Source organism: Pongo abelii, chromosome 2 (genome assembly GCF_028885655.2).
Source record: "Pongo abelii isolate AG06213 chromosome 2, NHGRI_mPonAbe1-v2.0_pri, whole genome shotgun sequence".
Classification (NCBI taxonomy): Eukaryota; Metazoa; Chordata; class Mammalia; order Primates; family Hominidae; genus Pongo; species Pongo abelii.
Window position 1 is genome coordinate 181,029,581 of NC_085928.1, and position 21,726 is coordinate 181,051,306.

Consider the following 21,726-nt stretch of genomic DNA (forward strand, 5'->3'; position numbering starts at 1 on the left):
CCAAATATTTGTATTAGCCTGCAGTTTTCCACGTGTAATTTTGTCATTCTCCAACTAGCATATAAACTTTTGGAAGACAAAATCCAAGTACAAACTTATCAGATCTCTCAAAGCCTTCAGCAAGGCTAACACATAGTGAGAGTTTTAGCAACCTTTTAATTTCATAATCTTCTCTCATCCTGATACTTGCATGCTCAGTGCTTAAAAGGAGTTCAAAACATTTGTCAGAAGAATTAAGCAATTCTGAGTCAAGACAAAAAATAAAGGGCCAGCATGTTTTGCAGAAATGTTCTGGATTAGTGATTTTGCCTCTAGAACAATTTTATTTACGTTTAAAAAGGCAATTTAATGCAATTTGTTTCAAAATGTCATATTTTAGCATATTTACAGCTGTCAACAACTGGGTCATCAACAGCAAAATAACCAGTATGGATTTTTCAGCTACGATAATTAGATTTGCCTCTTAGAATTGCTTGTATGTAATGATGTTAATCAGTGGATGACATTCCCTTTAGACTGGCCAGCCCTGCCTCTCCAATCCCTGCTGAATTGGACAATAATTTGTGGCCTGAAATGGCTTCTTTTTTATATAGAGTGAGTGTGATCTGATAATCAATGCTAGTAGCTGAGCCAAAGAAATAGAGGTGATTGAAGTGTGAAGATGGAAAAATTAGCATCTCATTCTATCAAAGTTGTAGCAGACCAGGGCACAAACATCTTGTGCTTACTAGGTGGAGGAATTGGGGAAGCAACAGGGGATAAGGGCATGTTCTTTCACGGGATCCACTCCAATAAGAAAAAAAAATGAGCTTCCTCCTCACCTTGAAAAAAAAAAGAGAAAGAAAAAGTAAAGGCTACAATTACCAAAGAAAATATAGGTAGGTATAAATATACATGTAAATACATAAAAAGAGAACTGCAAAGAGACTGACAGAAAGTATGTGGCAAAGACACAGACCACAGAAAAATAAGCCATGAAGGGAATAAAGTAGAAAATCATAACGGGGTATATTTTGGAACTTTCTCTGCATGATTATCTGAGTCCTGATTCTCTGGCTGGGATGGTAATGCATGCTGGCTTGTGCATTTCTCCTTGCTTGTTGGTGGCAGTGGTGGTAATGAAATACATGTTTTATGTTGTTAATTTTAATCCCTAAATGTCATTGCCCATGATTTCAGTCTTTCAGTTTTAGAGGGGAAGGCACGTATCAATGGTCTGGTTGTCGATATTGTTTGCCCTTGATATGAAAAGAACCAAGAAAGAGTCATCAAAAGGACAGTCAATCCATTGGCAATGGATAGGTAAAGTGTATGCAGTCCAAAAATGCTACATATTCTAAGTGATTGTGTCCATAGATAGAGATAATTATAGAACTATGCTCCACGAAAAACCCAAGTCCCGAAAGTCAATTTATCTTGCCACAGACCCATATACAATCTTACATTTAACTCATATTTTTTTGTCCTTTTATTTTGGAAACCTAGTCCCCTCCTGGTCTACATTTTAAAAGTAGTTCTCTTACATCAGTCTGGGTATGTCGCTGACAGCCACTGTCCCATCATGGGTCTCGCTCTCTCCATCTTCCTCCTCTTCCTCGCTACTTTCTGACTCCTCACTGGAGGAGGAGTAATCAGTCACCTTCTTCATTGGGCGGTTTGTTTCTTCAATCCGGAGTTCTCTTAGTTCTTTGGCTAATGCTGTCAGATCCTATGAAAGAAAAATTTGTTCAGCGTATGAATGGTAGATACAACCAAAGCTACATCTCTCAGCAAGTCAGTGCTCCAGCTTAAGCAACAAGAAAAAAAAAAGCTCTATATAGAACTGTGACAAACATAGTTACTGCATGGAACTAAGAAAATGATGTTTGTAGCGTGTAGAAGCTAGGAAAGAAAGATGAAATCAATTTAAACTTTGTTCAAAACCAATAGCTAGACTGAGACTGTTCAGTTCTGAATATATATGTGTATGTACGTTGTGTGTATACACATATATACAAACATTAGGTTCTCATTTTATTTTGGAAAGGTGAAGCTGGTCACCCCCAGAGTTAATGGGAAAATACATGGGATTAGAAATTGTACCCCAGTATTGTGGGACTCCTGCCCAAGCCACAGTGATGGCTTTTCCCCTCTTATGATTGCTACTGTACCAAAATTTAGCATCAGTCATAGAACAGAGCAATTCCCAAGGTTCCAGCTACTACAATGACTCATTTGGTGTGTCATCATTCCCTGGAGAATAGCGGTACCACATCAAATCATGGCCCATCCTAAAGTCTAGCGCCACTGAAATTTACAGCCACAGAACTGAATTAATCAAGAGGAACAGCAACAACAAAAAGAGTTCTCTTCCAAAATGATAGGTGTTTCATTTTCTTTTGTTTTAAATTCCAGTCATCTGGCAGAAATCCTGGTGAAGAACACTAAAATGAATGTGCAAATACCAAAAGGAAGAGATAATTTTGAGTTTTCCATGAGTATGATGAAACCTTTAGCCTTATGGATGTGATGATGTGGTATTTAATCACCAGGCATACTGCAGGCAGTGTGCTGAATATCCGACTACCTTTTATTTTACATGCTTTCAGAGCAATGCAGAGGGAAGCAGTTCTGCAAAAGCATGGCCGCTCTAATTTGCATGGGTTAAACTGCCCATGGCACACAGCATGCAAATGAGGAAAAAGCAATTTGACATCAGTCTTACCATTTCTCCCTATATTAGTGACCCATGTGGGAATCAGAGCATTCAGTGAGAGACAGGGGTTAGGGAGAAAGAAACTTATTGAAAAATACTAAATCCCACAGTTTTCTATGGCCATATTCTCTCTTTATTTCAATCCAAAAATGTACACGTCCAATTCACCTGATGTAGGATTAGAGCAACCTGGATGATGACATTGGATAATCTATCCTAATCGGTTAAAAGAAAAGCTGTGATAAATGTGTATAGTTAAATTATAATTTTATTTTAAGAATACAACAAAACATTGTTTCTCTACTGCCACCTGTATGTCAGGCATTACTATTTTGGTTCACACTAGGAAAGGAAACACTTCAGGTGTTTTACGTGGTCTAGAAATGTAGGCAATTCATAGTGTTAACTGAAGGGTCATTTCTTTCTAATTTCATAGAAATCAAAGGGAAAGCAAAATGACTTTTAAATTTGTCTTGATGACACCTGATTTGAAACCCTTAAAAAAATGGAAGCTGCTAAAAATTCAACCTTTGCATTACATACAAAAGCACACTTGGCTAGGGCTTTTGCACACATGCACATTTGCACATGCCTCAATCTCGGTGAATGTATTTGCTCCATCTGTGAAAGTGAAAATAGAATTGTATTTAGAAGGCCAACTCTGTTTAAATGTAATGTATATTATAAAAAGAAGAGGAAAACCATAACATAGGTATAATGTTATGCAAATTTCCGATTTCTTTGGCAATTAGCCAAAATAGGAAAAGCTAATATCTGAATTTCAACTTTTACTTCTTATTTCCTCCTGGCAATTGTCAATGCTTATCTCTATCAAATGAAGAAGAAAGTGAAGGGTATGCTATTCTTGAGTTCTGTGGGAAAATAAAGTCTAGATATTTGTTAAGGCTATGAAAGAAAAGGATATTATCATCCTCCAAACCAGTGAAATAATGAAAAATCAGATAAATTTATTTTGTATTCTGACATCTATATATTAGGACTGTGTTAAGTCTCATCAAAGAATATAGCTAGCATTTAAAATGTTACTTGTTATTAAGAATTACATTTTATATAATTTAAAGAGAGAATATGGTTTAAAAGAGTTTATTTCTATTGTTAATAATTCTGAGTAAAATATAATACTATTGGCTATGGTTTATTTTAATTAATGATACATTTTCTCCAGAGGTTTATTTTCCTTATCTCTGACATTTCAAAATGAGACAAAAATTCTAAACAATCAAAATTATTTTAGAAATATTTAGTCCACAGGCTACTGATTTAAAAAAACTTTCACTTGTTAAAATGACCTACATTTTTCTAAACATTGTATTTAGAAACACTTTAAAGTTCTGAACTGCTTAATAATTTTGCTTTTAATTAGAATTTTTTGCTTCTGTGTTATTAAAAAGCTCTCTGCCCTGAAACATTAGAAATAATTGAAAATTTCCTTTAAGTTTAATTGTTAACAGTTTGGAGGCGAGACATATACGAGAATCCCTGTGAAAAGGTAAAAATAATGAGTAATTCAAAAGTAATACCTGTAGCCAAAGAAAATTAATCTTCCATTGCTAAGAACCTACGTGTTTAGCTGAAGTTTTGTTTCATATCCATCCAGTATTGAAAAATTTATAATAGCAAAGTTATAGGAAATAAACACAATCTAATATTAACACCGTTGGATTCAATTCTATTTTCATATATTCTCTGACAATACAAATTTTCTCCATATAATGAGCCTTCATGGTAATTTATTACTTGGCTGTCTCAAAAGTATTTAAAAAACAAAATAAAAGTGCTATTTAGCATGAAAAATATTTGAGAATATATAGCTAAAAAAGAAATATGGCAAAATGGTAAGATTTTTTTGACTACAGAGTAAATGTGAAGATAGCCACGAGGCTTCTTTAACAGTTTTTAGAATTAACTAGATATAATTTTTCATTCAACAAAGATTGTTTAATTTAACTATTATGCACATCTTGACTAAAAAGGCGCTCTTTTAGGTCCCTTTTTAGAAACAATATAGTTTATTCAAATATTAGTTCAATTTTTGAACTATTATTTTGTTTAAAAATTTTTAGCTTTTTTTCTCTTTGTATTAAACTATTTTCTTTTTAGGAACTCCAAAGATACGACATTGGGCAAGCCACTTAGTTTCAATATCCTCATCTGAGGGAAAAGGGGGTTGAACCCCTAGTTATTGTTCAACTTCCATCCAATCTAAATTGATGTGCTCTGAAATTTTTGATTCCCACATACTAATGTAAAAACAGTGTTTTCTTATGTATATAATCTTTGTGTCACATATTTAATTGTGCCAACAAAAAAAAACCATTTATTTTCAAAGACTACATTAAATAGACTATGCTGCAAAATCTCATATTCCATTAGAAAGCAATGTCAAATTAATGTACACTCCCCCAAATTAATTTTTATAAAAAGTTAAATCATTAGCAATAACAAGCAACAATATTTCAAAAGTGATTTTCAGGTTTTTCATTTCAATCCCAATTATCTAAATTGCAAAAACAGTCATTGAGAGGGAAGCCCTACCAAAACCTATGAATGGAGAAGGGAGAAAGGTGTAGTTGAAAGTTTCTCAATTATGGCACTGTTGACATTTTGGGCCAGATAATTCTTTATTGTAGGGAGTTCTCTGTGCACCATAGGATGTTTGGCAGCAGCACCCCTCTGCTGTATCCACAAGATGCCAGTACCACTGCCTCCCACTCTGAAGTGGTGACAACCAAAACTGTCTCCGGATTTTGCCAAATGTCTCCTAAGGGAAGAGGAGTGGAGGAATCAGTCCTGGTTGAGAGCCACTGGGTTAGGTAGAACCCTTTATTTTAGTGGTTTGGATCAGTGATACTCAAGAGCTCAGGATAGTCACCTGGAGGGCTTTTCCAACCATACATGGCTCCAGAGATTTTAGTATGCAGCTCACACCCCCTCAATTATTTGTAATTACTTATATCTCCATTGCCCCCTCTCATCTCTGTCCAGTGTGGTGCAGTACACCAAAAAAAAAAAAAAAAAAAAAAAAAAAAAAAAAAGGAGAGCAATTTTTCAAAGTCTGAAATATTCTGGGTTAATCAGATGAAATCTGTGAGAGCCTTTTCCTTAATGACAGCCCCTCCAAGCCAATTTCTGAACTCGTAATTCCTCTTGAGTTGTGCACGTGCACAGCCATTTTATTGGCAACTGTAGCACCAGAACTTCACTGTCTTTCTTTACCTGTTCTGGGAGAAAACTGACAAAAGTTGTGATAATCCCTGTCCTTCTCACTATTATGAGAGAGAGGGGCAAGCAAGGCCATGGCACAGAGCAATTAAAAACACACTCTACTCTTCCCTTTCTATAAATGCCATCCACACACTGCAAACATGCAGAGTCTCATTGTTTTATAAGCAACAATCCTTCAACTATGATCATAACTGTCTCAGTCACTCTGGATGGTGAGGTGGCCATAAGTCTGAAAAAGTGAGGCTCTTCGGTGAAGACCAGATGCAGGGAAACATGCTTCTCCTACCTGCCAAAATAGCTCCATGCCTCTGGCCCAAACCTTAATCAAACCCTTGGCTTTCTGCGGCATGTTACACGTAAAATGCTTTCACATGCATTACCTTAAATGATCCTAAACAATCTTGTAAGTGGGATGGGGAGGTGTTTTTATTCTCATTTTACGGATGAGGAAACTCTGGCCTAGAGAGGTTATGAGACTAGTCTCAGCCAGTACTTATTGGGGGAGCCAAGATTTGAATGCAGCTTGCTGACCTCAAAGCTAGTGCTTTGTCCATATAATTTCACAAAAGTAGTGCTCAGCAGAGCTACAGCTTTAAAGCCATGATGGTAGTCTTTAGACTCCATGCATTTAGGACTCTTTGCAAGGCCTGGATCTTAAAAAAAAACAAATTCTACTCTGCTGTATTCATGCAGGTCTGACAAATAGCAGTAAGGCAGTCATCCTTCTTAGCAAGCTATCTACAATTGACAAAGCCATATATTTTTCTAATGGAAAACGTCTCCACAGATAAGGAAATAAAGTCACTTAACTTTCCAGGATTCATTAACTAAAGCTGATGTTGCTGCTGATGCTGTTGTTAATGTCCCACAAAATTAATCTAACAATACCTACTAACTCGTTGTTCACAAATCACACACTCTAAATTTGGAGTGCCCTAGAATGATATCTCTTTTCTTGTTAGTAAAACTGCTGAGAGCCATTCCCTAGCAAGGCTGGTAAGTACAGGTTTGCTATTGGAAGATACTGGAAGGAGAAACTGCCATTAATAAAGCATGAATACTTGTCATTAGCCAGACTGGAACACTGGAAAAGTGACATTTTAGCTTAGAAGGAAGGTCTCTGAAGCTATATGGGTAGGTTTGAGGGTCTTAAAGTTGGCTTCCATTTGAAGGGGCACTCCTCCCAGAAGATTGCTACAAATCTCCTCCCAGCAGATTGCTCCCATTGGCCACCTTTCTGAATGTCAACATTAGGAAATAAGTTTAATATTTACATTTTGTGAAAGCATGACCAAGAAAAGGTAATACTAACCTCATCTATAGCTTTTTTATAGCTCTGAAATGAGAGGAACCCAATCCAGAAGAATCCACAGAAGGAGGAAAAGTCAGCAGAAAGGCAGCAGATTAGACACAAAATTGGAACTGTTAGTACGCAACTGATAAATACAAAAGGGCGAAGAGAGTGTCAATCCAGAATGACGCAAATCCCTTCATTATTACTCTCAGTATACGTCGTTACTTTAAGATGTTAAAAAAGAGTAAACCAAAAAGCTTCACGTTCATTTCACAGAAAAGATTCTCAGAAGATTTAAATAGAAAAAGTGGATAACAATTCATCCCAAATTAACTTTCAACTTTCAAATTTCAGCCTCCATACTCCTCTTTAAGGCTACTTGGGGGTCTATCATGTTACAGCAGTGAAGCTGGATATTAAGTTGTTAGGACACCTGTTAGACCCTGCTTAATAAGTTTGGTCCAGAAAATATAGTCCTGGAGGCGTGAAAAATAGCAGAAAAACTGTAATATTAACTCATGTGGAAAATCATACGGGGAAAGAAGAGATTAGAGAAATTCATAGAAAGTACCCAAGTCTCTTTAACTGCTTCTTTCAACATCTTTTTGCCAAAGTTACTGAGTAGAAATTATGGAATGATAGGAGTTGTTTCTCTTCCTGTTTTATAGTTAAATGACTGCTAATGATCAGCAAATAGCCAAAGGCAGAGGAGTCAATCCAAGATCTCTTCGGTTGTTTCCTAATCAGGTATGACTTTCTTCTGGATGTTTCTAGCATCCATTCTTACTAATCTCAACAATTTTTGTTTGTATCATGAGTGTATCCCCAACTACTTAATCCTGTGGGTTCTCTGGTAAATTAAGAGTTCAAAACTCTTGGAGAGAAAAGCACTCACAGCTGGTCGACTGGGCCGGGTAATGTCCCTGGATTCTTCTGGTTTCACCTTGGCAGGCTCATGGGGGAGCACAGGTGATCCTTCTGACTTACTGTTGGCTAGAGGAAAAAAACAGAGGACCAAGAAAGAGGTGGCCGTCAAAAAGTGCTGGCTCAAGTTCTGAATGAATCATCTGTGATGTGTCATAACATTGAGATTACTCAGTGGACACGTCATTCACTTGGGCAAATCCCTCAAGCACATCCATGAAAAATATAATGTTCAGGCAAACACATTTAGGCTTGTGACCTGGAAATCACTAGTAACAAAAAAAAAAAGTAGCAAGTACCATCACCACTAGAGCACTTCTTATGTGTCAGGCATAGTGCTAAATGCTTTCCATGTCAATTATCTCATTTAATCCTCACTCCAACCCAATGATATGGCAATATTTTCCTATTTTACAGAACACAGATTTACAAAGATGACACAACTGTCCTGAGGTCACACTGAAATTATAGACAGAGCTGGAGTTCTGATTTCTGAAAGTCCTATTCTCAGTCACTATGCTAAATGAGCCTCTAAGTTTCTATGCTTGTTTTCTTCTTTTATCATTTGTCCAATCAGGATAGGTTATTTTGTTGAAATTTTGTGAGGGAAAAAAAAACTTACTTTATTTGGTGGAATGGTTTTTAATTGAAGATGGGAGTGGTCTCAGCCCTTTAAAAATAAAAGAATGAAGTGAGGGCAAGAAGGGGGTTGTTACAGGAGAAGGGCCCTAGGCTGGAGGTACAGAGCAAGGTCAAGGGGACCTTGACAGCTGCAGAGTGAATAGCATCTTTGCGGTCTATGAGCTTACAGATAGAGAAGATGCAATTTAGCGTAGGAGAGGTGGTTTTTATTTTTTAAAAAGTAGTCTTTCTTGGACAGGGACATACCAGGGATATAACAGCCCTTTTAATCCAGAAGAACAAGGGGCTGAAGGAAATAAAAAGTAAGCCTGAACCAGATCAGAGAATTAAAATGGTATGCGTTTAAGTTTGGTTTATTTAAATATTTGCTCTAAGAATATGAAGTTGCCTATAAATAGAAAAAAGGTAACAGAATGGCTGTTTTCTTTCTTTCCTTTATGTTTTTTAGAGACGGGGCTCTGTCACCTAGGCTGGAGTGCAGTGGGGCCATCATAGCTCACTGCAGCCTTGAACTCCTGAGCTTAAGCAATTCTTCTACCTCGGCCTTCCGGGTACCTAGGACTACAGGCATAAGCCACTACATCTGGTAGTTTTCTAAATTAAGGAAATTTGTATTTCGATCAAGGCAACAAAGACATACAGTAGATACCTCTGAGATGTGCCACTGATCAGAAGAGGGATGCATATAGAGGCAGCTGTTGGCCAGTCCATATCCCAATTCAGAGACATGAACATCAATCACATGTTAAATATCAAGCTTTTTAAAATGGAAATACAGTGATTTATTTAAAACCCTGAAAGGGTATTAGGAGATAAACTAAGGGTATTAGGAGGTGGTATGTAATAAAGAGTCTAAGAAAGAAAAAAGAACTGAAGGTTCTCATCAGGCTTTCATTACACAGAGAAACTTATAAGTATGTTAACATTTGTCAAATTGCAATTAAAGTACTGGTCTTCATCACTTAGAAGCAAAATTATCTTCTGAAGAAGTTGATTCAGAAAGAGTGAATTTTAACTAGCTAGAAACTGTATTATTATGTATCGTCACCTGGACAATAATAATGTTTTTCATAGGCTTCCCCATTACTGGAAACTAAACAGTGATGAATAATTTGAATTAAATATTTAGAGAGGCTAATTTTTAACTAATAGGAATAACCAGAGGAGTAAAAAAAAAAAATTTTTTTTTTTTTTTTTTTTTTTTTGACGGAGTTTCATTCTTGATGCCAAGGCTGGAGTGCAATGGCGTGATCTTGACTCACCGCAACCTCCACCTCCTGGGTTCAAGCGATTCTCGTGCCTTAGCCTCCCGAGTAGCTGGGATTACAGGCATGCACCACCACGCCCGGCTAATTTTTTGTATTTTTAGTAGAGATGGAGTTTCTCCATGTTAGTCAGGCTGGTCTTGGAACTCCTGACCTTAGGTGATCTGCCTGCCTTGGCCTCCCTAAGTGCTGGGATTACAGGCGTGAGCCACCGCACCCAGCCTAAATATGCTTTTAAGACAAAGATTTTATTCCTTCCTTCAAGTGTATTCTACATTAGTCTTTATTGAATTTCATTTTGAGAAATACATGGTATTCTGAACTGTGTATATGAACTATGTTCAGAATACTAAACAGGACAACTGGTGCAATGCGTACAGGACATTTGCGGGTACATGAAACTCTGAAAACTGGCAATCAAACAGAAACAGAAATTCAGGTAACTGGTAAGTGACTGTATTTTCAAATAAGACTGATATTTGGTTATCTCCCTGGAAAACACTGGTAGCTGAGATTAGAAAGGATTTTGTCCATACTGATGGCACACACACAATTAGGGAGAGTGGCCCACTCCCGAGGAGACTGGGGTTGAGAGCAGTTGACAGGCTCTTCAGGATCACACAGTGGTGGCCATGCCTGGACTAGAGTCAGGAAGTAACTAACCTTTTTCCCTGTCCACAGCTTTCCTCCCAGGCAGTGTTGCCAGGTAAAGGTAAGAGAAAGTTTTACCTCGAACTCTGGTGCGTTCACTGGATCCTGCTTGTGATCCAGGCTGGGAGCCTCCTTGGGAGCTGGGCTGGGAGCTAGGGGTGCTGGAGCTGGAGGAACTGCCACTGCTGGTCCTCTGCAAGGGGCTCTCCAAGATGGGCTCAGTTCTCCGGAGATCAGGGTTGCTGTGTGAGTGACAGAGCACACTGGTTACACTCTCCAGACCTTGCCAGTTTTGCAGATCACATATCTGATAAGGTTTAATACCCAAAATACATAAGGAACTCAAATAGCTCAATAGCAAGAAAACAAATAACCCAATTAAAAATGGGGAAAGGATCTGAATAGACATTTCTTAAAAGGAGACATGCAAATAGCCAATAGGAATATGAAAAAATGCTCAACATCACTGATCATCAGGGAAATGCAAATTAAAACCACAATGAGCCAGGCACAGTGGCTCTCACCTATAACCCCAGCACTTTGGGAGGCTGAGGTGGGACGATCACTTGAGGCCAGGAGTTCAAGACCAGCTTGGGCAACATAGTGAGATCCCATCTCTACAAAAAATTAGCTGGGCATAGTGGCATGTGCCTGTCCTCCCACTTACATGAGAGGCTGAGGTGGGAGGGTCACTTGACCCCAGGAGGTCAAGGCTTCAGTGAGCCATGATCACACCACTGTACTCCAGCCTGGGCAACAGAGTGAGACCGTGTCTCAAAAAATAAAAACATAAAAAAAATTTAAAAACCCCACCAAACCACTATGAGATATCACCTCATACCTATTAGAATGGCTGTTTTCGAAAGACAAAAGATAATGAGTGTTGGTGAGGATGCAGAGAAGAGGGAACCTTTGTACCCTGTTGGTGAGAATGTAAAATAGTACAGCCAGTATGGAAAACAGTATGAAGGTTCCGCAAAAGACTAACAATAGAATTATCATAGGATCCAGAGATTCCACTTCTGGGTATACATCCAAAGGAAATGAAATCGGTACATTGAAGAGGTAGCTGTACTCCCATGCTCAGTGCAGCACTATTCACAGTAGCCACAATATGGAATCAACCTAAGTGTCCACCGAAGAATGAATGGATAAAGAAAATGTGATATGTATCTCTCTCAAAAAGACAAATACTACATGATCTCACTTATATGTGGAATCTACAAACACCGAACTCATAGAAACAGAGAGTAGAATGATAGTTGTCAGGGGATCTAGGAAGGAGAGAGAATGGGAAGATGTTGGTCAAAGGTTACAGTTTCACTTGGACAGCATGAGTAACTTTTGGAAATCTACTGTACACCATGGTGACTACAGATAATAATGACGTATACTTGAAAATTGCAAAGATAGTAGATCTTAAATGTCATCACAAAAAAATGATAACTGTGAGGTGATGGATATATTGATAACTTGATTTTAGTAATCATTTCGCAGTGTATGCATATATCAAAACATCATGTTATACATTGTAAATAGATATACTTTTTATTTGTCAATCATACCTCAGTAAAGCTAGGGGGGACAAGATCTTGCCATTGGACACAAGCATAGTCCAGTCCCCAGTGCAAGGAAGTAAAAAGAGCACTTATAAGACCTTGAGAGGAAGGGGTCAACAGAAGATGACAGTCATGCCTTCCTCTGTAGAGTTCCTGACCAGCTACTGGATGTGGACAGGATGAACTCTTGTTCATCACATTGAAAGTACTAGCTCTGGATGGTGAATCTTCAAAGAAAGCTTTCTTATAAACATTTTTTTCTGTGCTCATTTTAAAAAGTCTTGAAAAATATTAAAAGGGAAAAAATAAGGAAGCAACACACATAATCTCTGCACCAGGAGATACTCAACTATATTTTACTATTGTACATGATCTCACTTATGCGTGGAATCTACAAACATCAAACTCGTAGAAACAAAGAATAGAATGAGAGTTGCTGGGGTTTTTTTCTTTTGTATCTATAGAAGCATACTGCATATTCAGTTTTTTTTTCTTTTTTATATATGGAAGCATAGTGTATATTCAGTTTTGCATCTTGCTTTTTTCCCTTAACTGCATTGTGAGCATATTCTTATGCTGTGTAATAGCTTCATTAATTGTCTATTATGTAGATGAGTTACCTTGACCATTTCTCTGCTGTTAAATATTAAGGTGCTTCCAATACATTGCTGTGACACATAACAGTGAAACAATAATCTCCCTGCACACAAATAGCCAATCACATTTCTATTTCTTGAGGTTAAAATTCTTGACTGAAAAGGCCTAAGTTTGGAGTGTGTGTATGTGTGTGTGCATATGTGTGTATGAGTGTATAAAGGTATGACAGATTTTCACTGAAGTAAATGTGATGGTCCATTTCACTCTATACAAGGTTTTATGCTAAATTGTATCTCATTATTTAGGTACAGTTTTAAAAAGTGACTACTGAGGTAGAAGAATTTTTATGCATATTTGTTTGCCATTTGTAATTTCTCTTCTGTGAATTGCTTAATTAAATCCTTTGTTCATGTAGCTTGTGGAGTCTTTGTATTTTTTTTTATTATCTTCTTGCAGGAAGTCTTTATATACTTAGGCTATTACCGACGGGAAGACGGTTTTTGGATAATTATTATAAAATGCTAATTCAGCTGGGCACGGTGGCTCACGCCTGTAATCCCATCACTTTGGGAGGCCGAGGCAGGCAGATCACGAGGTCAGGTGATCGAGACCACCCTGGCTAACACAGTGAAACCCTAAAAATACAAAAAAATTAGCTGGGCGTGGTGGTGGGTGCCTGTAGTCCCAGCTACTCGGGAGGCTGAGGCAGGAGAATGGCGTGAACCCAGGAGGCAGAGCTTGCAGTGAGCAGAGATCGCGCCACTACACTCTAGCCTGGGAGACAGAGCAAGACTCCGTCTCAAAAAAAAGCTAATTCAAGACCAAATTTCTTTGTTGGTAGGCTACTACTCCCATTAAAAATATATATATATATATTACTGTATTTGTCTTCATATATTTAATTCCACCAAAAAAGCAGTATTCATTCACTCAGTTATTCTATACCAGGCACTGGGTCAAGCATTTGAGATATGATAATGAACGAAACACAGCCTGTGCCCTCTGTGAGCTTAGCTGGATATACTCAGCCCATTTCAACATGCTTTGCCTGCGTTGAGCACAGAGCCATATGAAAGCATGAGGCAGGACCACCTAGGCCAATTTTGGCCATCAGGGAAGCTGTACCCAAACAGGAGACATCTAAGCAGTTGTGGTGGGAGGCAGCTGCTGAGGATTTTATGATTTTGTTTAAAAAAAAAAAAAAAAGCATTCTCAAGGCTTCTATAAAGCTCTTCCTTTAAAATTTCTAACTCATAGGCTTTTTAAAAATTTTTCTGTTAGATTTACACAATGCTGGGCATGGATAATTTAGAGAGACCTGAAACTCAGAGCTCAAATCTGTCACCTTCCAGATGCTGAGAAGAGAAACATCTGATGTCAGCTTCCTCTCTGTTTCTAACATCTTCAGTTCCCCAAACAGACTTTGTTAACAGTTATCATACAGCTATACAGCTATGATTTTAATGCTGTGAGATATTATATTAAAATGTAATTTTGTGCTTTAACTTTGCTCTGCCCAGTTTAAGAGTGGTGCTGGGAAAACTGGCTAGCCACATGTAGAAAGCTGAAACTGGATCCCTTCCTTACACCTTATACAAAAATTAATTCAAGATGGATTAAAGACTTAAACGTTAGACCTAAAACCATAAAAACCCTAGAAGAAAACCTAGGCATTACCATTCAGGACAGGCATGGGCAAGGACTTCATGTCTAAAACACCAAAAGCAATGGCAACAAAAGCCAAAATTGACAAATGGGATCTAATGAAACTCAAGAGCTTCTGCACAGCAAAAGAAACTACCATCAGAGTGAACAGGCAACCTACAGAATGGGAGAAAATTTTTGCAACCTACTGATCTGACAAACGGCTAATATCCAGAATCTACAATGAACTCAAATTTACAAGAAAAAAACAAACAACCCCATCAAAAAGTGGGCAAAGGATATGAACAGACACTTCTCAAAAGAAGACATTTATGCAGCCAAAAGACACATGAAAAAATGCTCATCATCATTGGCCATCAGAGAAATGCAAATCAAAAACACAATGAGATACCATCTCACACCAGTTAGAATGGCAATCATTAAAAAGTCAGGAAACAACAGGTGCTGGAGAGGATGTGGAGAGATAGGAACACTTTTACACTGTTGGTGGGACTGTAAACTAGTTCAACCATTGTGGAAGTCAGTGTGGCGATTCCTCAGGGATCTAGAACTGGAAATACCATTTGACCCAGCCATCTCATTACTGGGTATATACCCAAAGGACTATAAATCATGCTGCTATAAAGACACATGCACACGTATGTTTATTGTGGCACTATTCACAATAGCAAAGACTTGGAACCAACCCAAATGTCCAACAACTATAGACTGGATTAAGAAAATGTGGCACATATACACCATGGAATACTATGCAGCCATAAAAAATGATGGGTTCATGTCCTTTGTAGGGACATGGATGAAATTGGAAATCATCATTCTCAGTAAACTATTGCAAGGACAAAAAAACCAAACACCGCATGTTCTCACTCATAGATGAGAATTGAACAATGAGAACACATGGACACAGGAAGGGGAGCATCACACAGGAAGGGGGAGGGATAGCATTAGGAGATATACCTAATGCTAAATGATGAGTTAATGGGTGCAGCACACCAGCATGGCACATGTATACATATGTAACTAACCTGCACATTGTGCACATGTACCCTAAAACTTAAAGTATAATAATAATTAAAAAAAAAGAGTACCAAGTATGTGTCAGGTACTCTGTACTGTGTTGGATGTTAGATGTTTCTCCCATAAATTTGGATATGACCCCTTCCTTTGAGACATTTTTAGTTTAGTCTACCAATAACCCAGTCATAATGGCAACTTTATAAGCAGCAATTAAACCAAATAATTTCTTCCTGAAAACTCAAGAATCTTGCTTTGTGGTAATGTATCTGTCAAAAACATTTGATTGAGTAGAAATAGACCATGACTGTGGAAAAATGCAGTGGAAAACATATGTAAAAATAAATATGTTCTCATGCTTCATTAATATGATCGTATAAATGTAGACCCTAACAATATTATCTTTGAAACTTTTGTGGTAAAAGGGTTGCTAAGTCAACTTAACAGTAAAATCAGTTGCAGAGTGATCATTGGTAAACTTAAGAAAAACTTCCAATAATGGCATTCCTTTGTGAAGTAACTATTTTTATGACAATTGTTTATATCAAATTGACTAAAAGAGATTTGGATCCATACTGGAAATACCCTTCATTTAGAAAATGTCTAAAATGATAAATGTGTAATAGCTCTGAAATAATCTACATTTCAAATTTTCCATTTTTTAAAATAAAGAAACAATCTCATCTCTTTTGATTCCCAAATAGCGAATTCTTCCACACTGCCCTCTTTTATTAAAGAATAGTGGTCAAAAATTATTATGCATAATTAAATAATTCCAAAAGTACTTGCTCTAAAAAATGTACTGCTCACCAACTGTATTACAGATTTAAGAATGATGAGCATGTTAAGGTTTCTTGGAGTTGCTCTCATTTTGTGTAACGGTAATGTAGTATTCTTTGTATTACAAAAAAATAAAAAATCTCTTGAGAGGAGGGTAGCTGGTGATAAATGCTCTGAGTTTTCTTCCCTGGTGGTTGTGGTGTGGTAGCAGGATAGAGCTACTTGTTCTAATCTAGCACTCCTTTGATTATTTAGCCAAAACCTTTGTGTTAAGCACCAACTTTGTGAAACTTACTGGCCCAGGATTAGGGATAGAGGAGAAGCACAAGCCACAGGGCATACAGTCAAGTTACAACATAATCATGGAGATGAGATTCATGCAGAGGGGACAATAGGGAGCATGGCAAAACTGTATGCTGTGTGTGAAAGAGACTAAGTATTGTTGGAGTTTGGGGAACAATTAGTGCAGACTGGTATGGTTGAAGGCAGTGTTATGAAGGAGCAAGAACTTGACCGGGCGTTGGAGCAGGAAGACTGGGGAACAGTCGGAGCAGACATAGGGCTGGGTTATTTTTCCTGATGCATGTGGGTGCAGAGATGACACCGGCCAAATCAAGTACCAAATCTGTATTAGGAAACACTGGGAGAGTGGAGTGATCAGAAGAAACGGGCGAGTTGTATAACAATGGCCTTTAAAGCCTAGAGGAGAATGTGTATCTCCCACAGTACACATGAACGACTGACCAGGAGAGAGGCAGGCAGACCAGTTAGGAAGCTGCTGCCAAGTCAGATGATGAGGCCTGAGCAGTGATGTCCTGTGTAAAAAGGAGCATGGGCATTAGCAGAAGCAGCTGGGAAGAGCCTACATCTTGACTGGGCTCCGAGTCTCATCCTGTGTGAAGCTAATTGGATCCCAGGGGCATTAAATCCCTGAACAGGGCCTCATTAGTACAAGTTCTCCTCACCAGAGCTAACCAGTGTGGGTGCTGATCTTAATAGGTTGCTATTTTTGCTGCTGGAGACTGAAAGAAGTATTTAGTCTCTATGTTACCACACATAGAAATAGGGAAAACTTTACAATGCCTTTTCTACCCTTTCTTTTGGTAAAACATGAGTAGTTTGAGAAAATGTCATGCTGTTCACATTTTTCTCTCCTTTATTATGTATTAAATGATCTGGCCTTGGGGCTGTGGGGTCTGAGATGAATGCTCTTAAGAGGATCAATTTCAGAAGAATCCCATGAAATAATAGATATCCCTTGTTCACATCTTAACTGAGCCTATTCAGATCCGAATGTGTAAAAACCTGAAAACATCCAAATGGATTTCTTTAAATGCTAACTTTTAGTTCAGACATTTGCCATCCTGCAGATAATGCTGCTAGGTCTATAAAACTCACAGTAAAGTGAAAATGTGGCAATTATTCCATTCATTTGAATCATAAAAAGTCAAAACAGAAAATTGGGATTACAAAGTAATTTTGTGGCCCAAATACTTGGGCCAAGTCTTTAATTAACTGGCTGACTGCCAAATTTCACTTACTTTGTTCTTTGATGACACAGCCAATGAGAAGAAATGAGCCATAAGAAAATAGGTTTGGGATGGGACAGAGAATTATTTTTTGAAATTAATCATTTAGTCATTGGGTTTGACTGGGTATTTCTGACTTAATTTGAATTTGCTTTAAAAAGAATACATACATCAATGTTAAGTATGAAAGTGGCTGATTTTTAAAAACAGTATTTTAAAATGGTCAAATCAAATTTTGATTTGAACTTAACTGATGACCTTCACAGCATGAGGCATTTGGGAGTTTACATAGCAGGTGAGAATTGCCTATTGATATTGCAGTGTGAGCAATTCCCAGCTACATATGCATGAGAAGGAAGGACAAGGAACAGTTGCATGGGGACAGGGTGACTGTGCTATCTCCCAGACTTTAGCCATCTAGGAAGGGAACTATTAAAAGCATGTGATGACAGTAGTTCTAGCTACAGAAGGGAAGTGTTTGCAATATAAATGGGTCTCATGGGACAACTTTGAAAAGGTAGTAAATATCACAACATAAGGATAAATAACAATAAGATCAAGAGGAGCTGTTAACGGACTTACTAAAGCACATGGTGAGAAAGGTGGGGACAAAATGGTGCTGTGTCAGTCAACAAATCAAGGGCTCTTTTGCCTTGGGAAAATGAGGCAGCAAAGCAAGCTGCACCCATGCTAAACAAATTAGCACAGAATGGTGCTTAGGAATGTAGACTTTCGTGCAAGGCTATCAGAGCTCAAATCTTGGCTCTACCACTTACTACTTTTGTCACCTTGGACACATGTTAATTTCAATTTCTCCTTCTGTAAAATGGTGGTGATTATAGTCAACACCTCACAGAGTTGTTACACTGTTTAAATTAGTAAATACATATATATAAGACATATACATATATATGAGACATATGTGTATGTGTGCTCCAGAGATGTTCATTAAATACAGAAATAAATAATAAATTGCCCTGAATCAGGCAGAAGGCAGGGAACTGCAGGCATTGCCCAATAACACTTTTTTGACCAACTGATGCCTGCATAGCTGTACCTGCTCAATACTGTATATAGTTAAAAATATGTTCTCTGGCCGGGTGCGGTGGCTCACGTCTGTAATCCCAGCACTTTGGGAGGCCAAAGGCCAGCAGATCATGACGTCAGGAGATCGAGACCATCCTGGCTAACATGGTGAAACCCTGTCTCTACTAAAAATACAAAAAATTAGCTGGGCTTGATGGTGGGCCCCTGTAGTCCCAGGTACTTGGGAGGCTGACGCAGGAGAATCGCCTGAACCTGGGAGGTGGAGGTTGTAGTGAGCCAAGATTGCGCCACTGCACTCCAGCCTGGGTGACAGAGCAAGACTCTGTCTCAAAAAAAAAAAAAAAATTAGGAAAAGAGGAAGTCAAATTGTCCCTGTTTGCAGATGACATGATTGTATATCTAGAAAACCCCATCATCTCAGCCCAAAATCTCCTTAAGCTGATAAGCAACTTCAGCAAAGTCTCAGGATACAAAATCAATGTGCAAAAATCACAAGCATTCTTATACACCAATAACAGACAAACAGAGAGCCAAATCATGAGTGAACTCCCATTCACAATTGCTTCAAAGAGAATAAAATACCCAGGAATCCAACTTACAAGGGATGTGAAGGACCTCTTCAAGGAGAACTACAAACCACTGCTCAACGAAATAAAAGAGGATACAAACAAATGGAAGAGCATTCCATGCTCATAGATAGAAAGAATCAATATCATGAAAATGGCCATACTGCCCAAGGTAATTTATAGATTCAATGCCATGCCCATCAAGCTACCAATGACTTTCTTCACAGAATTGGAAAAAACTACTTTAAAGTTCATATGGAACCAAAAAAGAGCCTGCATTGCCAAGTCAATCCTAAGCCAAAAGAACAAAGCTGGAGGCATCACGTTACCTGACTTCAAACTATACTACAAGGCTACAGTAACCAAAACAGCAGGGTACTGATACCAAAAGGGAGATATAGACCAATGGAACAGAACAGAGCCCTCAGAAATAATGCCACATATCTCCAACTATCTGATCTTTGATAAACCTGACAAAAACAAGAAATGGGGAAATGATTCCCCATTTAATAAATGTTGCTGGGAAAACTGGCTAGCCATATGTAGAAAGCTGAAACTGGATCCCTTCCTTACACCTTATACAAAAATTAATACAAGATGGATTAAAGACTTAAATGTTAGACCTAAAACCATAAAAACCCTAGAAGAAAACCTAGGCAATACCATTCAGGACATAGGCATGGACAAGGACTTCATGTCTAAAACACCAAAAGCAATGGCAACAAAAGCCAAAACTGACAAATGGGATCTAATTAAACTCAAGAGCTTCTGCACAGCAAAAGAAACTACCATCGGAGTGAACAGGCAACCTACAGAATGGGAGAAAATTTTTGCAATCTACTCATCTGACAAAGGGCTAATATCCAGAATCTACAAAGAACTCAAACAAATTTACAAGAAAAAACCCCATCAACAAGTGGGCAAGGATATGAACAGACACTTCTCAAAAGAAGACATTTATGCAGCCAAAAGACACATGAAAAAATGGATCATCACTGGCCATCAGAGAAATGCAAATCAAAACCACAATGAGATACCATCTCACACCAGTTAGAATGGCAATCATTAAAAAGTCAGGGAACAACAGGTGCTGGAGAGGATGTGGAGAAATAGGAACACTTTTACACTGTTGGTGGGACTGTAAACTAGTTCAACCATTGTGGAAGTCAGTGTGGCGATTCCTCAGGGATCTAGAACTAGAAATACCATTTGACCCAGCCATCCCATTACTGGGTATATACCCAAAGGATTATAAATCATGATGCTATAAAGACACATGTACACGTATGTTTATTACGGCACTATTCACAATAGCAAAGACTTGGAACCAACCCAAATGTCCAACAACTATAGACTGGATTAAGAAAATGTGGCACATATACACCATGGAATACTATGGAGCCATAAAAAAGGATGAGTTCATGTCCTTTGTAGGGACATGGATGAAGCTGGAAACCATCATTCTCAGCAAACTATCGCAAGGACAAAAAAAACCAAACACCACATGTTCTCACTTATAGGTGGGAATTGAACAATGAGAACACATGGACACAGTAAGGGGAACATCACACACCGGGTCCTGTTGTGGGGTGGGGGGAGAGCGGGGAGGGACAGCATTAGCAGATATACCTAATGTAAATGACGAGTTAATGGGTGCAGCACACCAACATGGCACATGTATACATATGTAACAAACCTGCACATTGTGCACATGTACCCTAAAACTTAAAGTATTAAAAAAAAAAAAGTGTTCTCCATAGGGCTCTTTTGGATTTGGTATGGTGCATACAGACAGTGGAAGAGTGACATAATAGGGATTTATTTTGGGGAGAAGGAAGGATATTCAAAATAGTAAAAGCTTTACTTTCGTCCTCAAGTTACAGGTATACCATTGCATACTGATCATATTAATTCAAGTCTTCTCTTCAGGGTATTACGTAGTTTACTGATTTAAACATATGTGTCCCAAATGATCAAAAAACATCACACATTCTGCAGTTACTATAAAACATCTTGCACTTAGTAACTGGAGTTCATTACTACTAAGTGCAGGAAGCAAAAACTGAGCTTCTTAACCATTAGGCTCTGCCTTGTTTTTCTTTCTTTCTTTCCTTTTTTTTTTTTTTTTTTTTTGAGATGGAGTCTTGCTCTGTCGCCCAGGCTGGAGTGCAGGGCTGTGATCTCGGCTCACTGCAAGCTCCGCTTCCCGGGTTCACGCCATTCTCCTGCCTCAGCCTCCTGAGTAGCTGGGA

At 38.2% G+C, this 21,726-nt stretch overlaps 1 protein-coding gene across 5 annotated transcripts in view; it reads right to left on the reverse strand.

The window, feature by feature from the left end:
* Positions 1-21,726, reverse strand: part of TNIK (TRAF2 and NCK interacting kinase) — a 400,486-nt gene that overhangs the window by 38,618 nt on the left and 340,142 nt on the right. For 3 of the 5 annotated variants that reach the window (XM_054552986.2, XM_054552987.2, XM_054552989.2), the window contains 4 exons: positions 10,796-10,959; positions 8,131-8,228; positions 7,254-7,277; positions 1,524-1,708 (listed from right to left, as the gene is read on the reverse strand). In XM_054552986.2, coding sequence (XP_054408961.2) covers positions 1,524-1,708; positions 7,254-7,277; positions 8,131-8,228; positions 10,796-10,959 — 471 coding nt within the window. The remainder of the gene's footprint in view (positions 1-1,523; positions 1,709-7,253; positions 7,278-8,130; positions 8,229-10,795; positions 10,960-21,726) is intronic. The other 2 variants (XM_024244766.3, XM_024244768.3) reach the window with 1 other exon arrangement.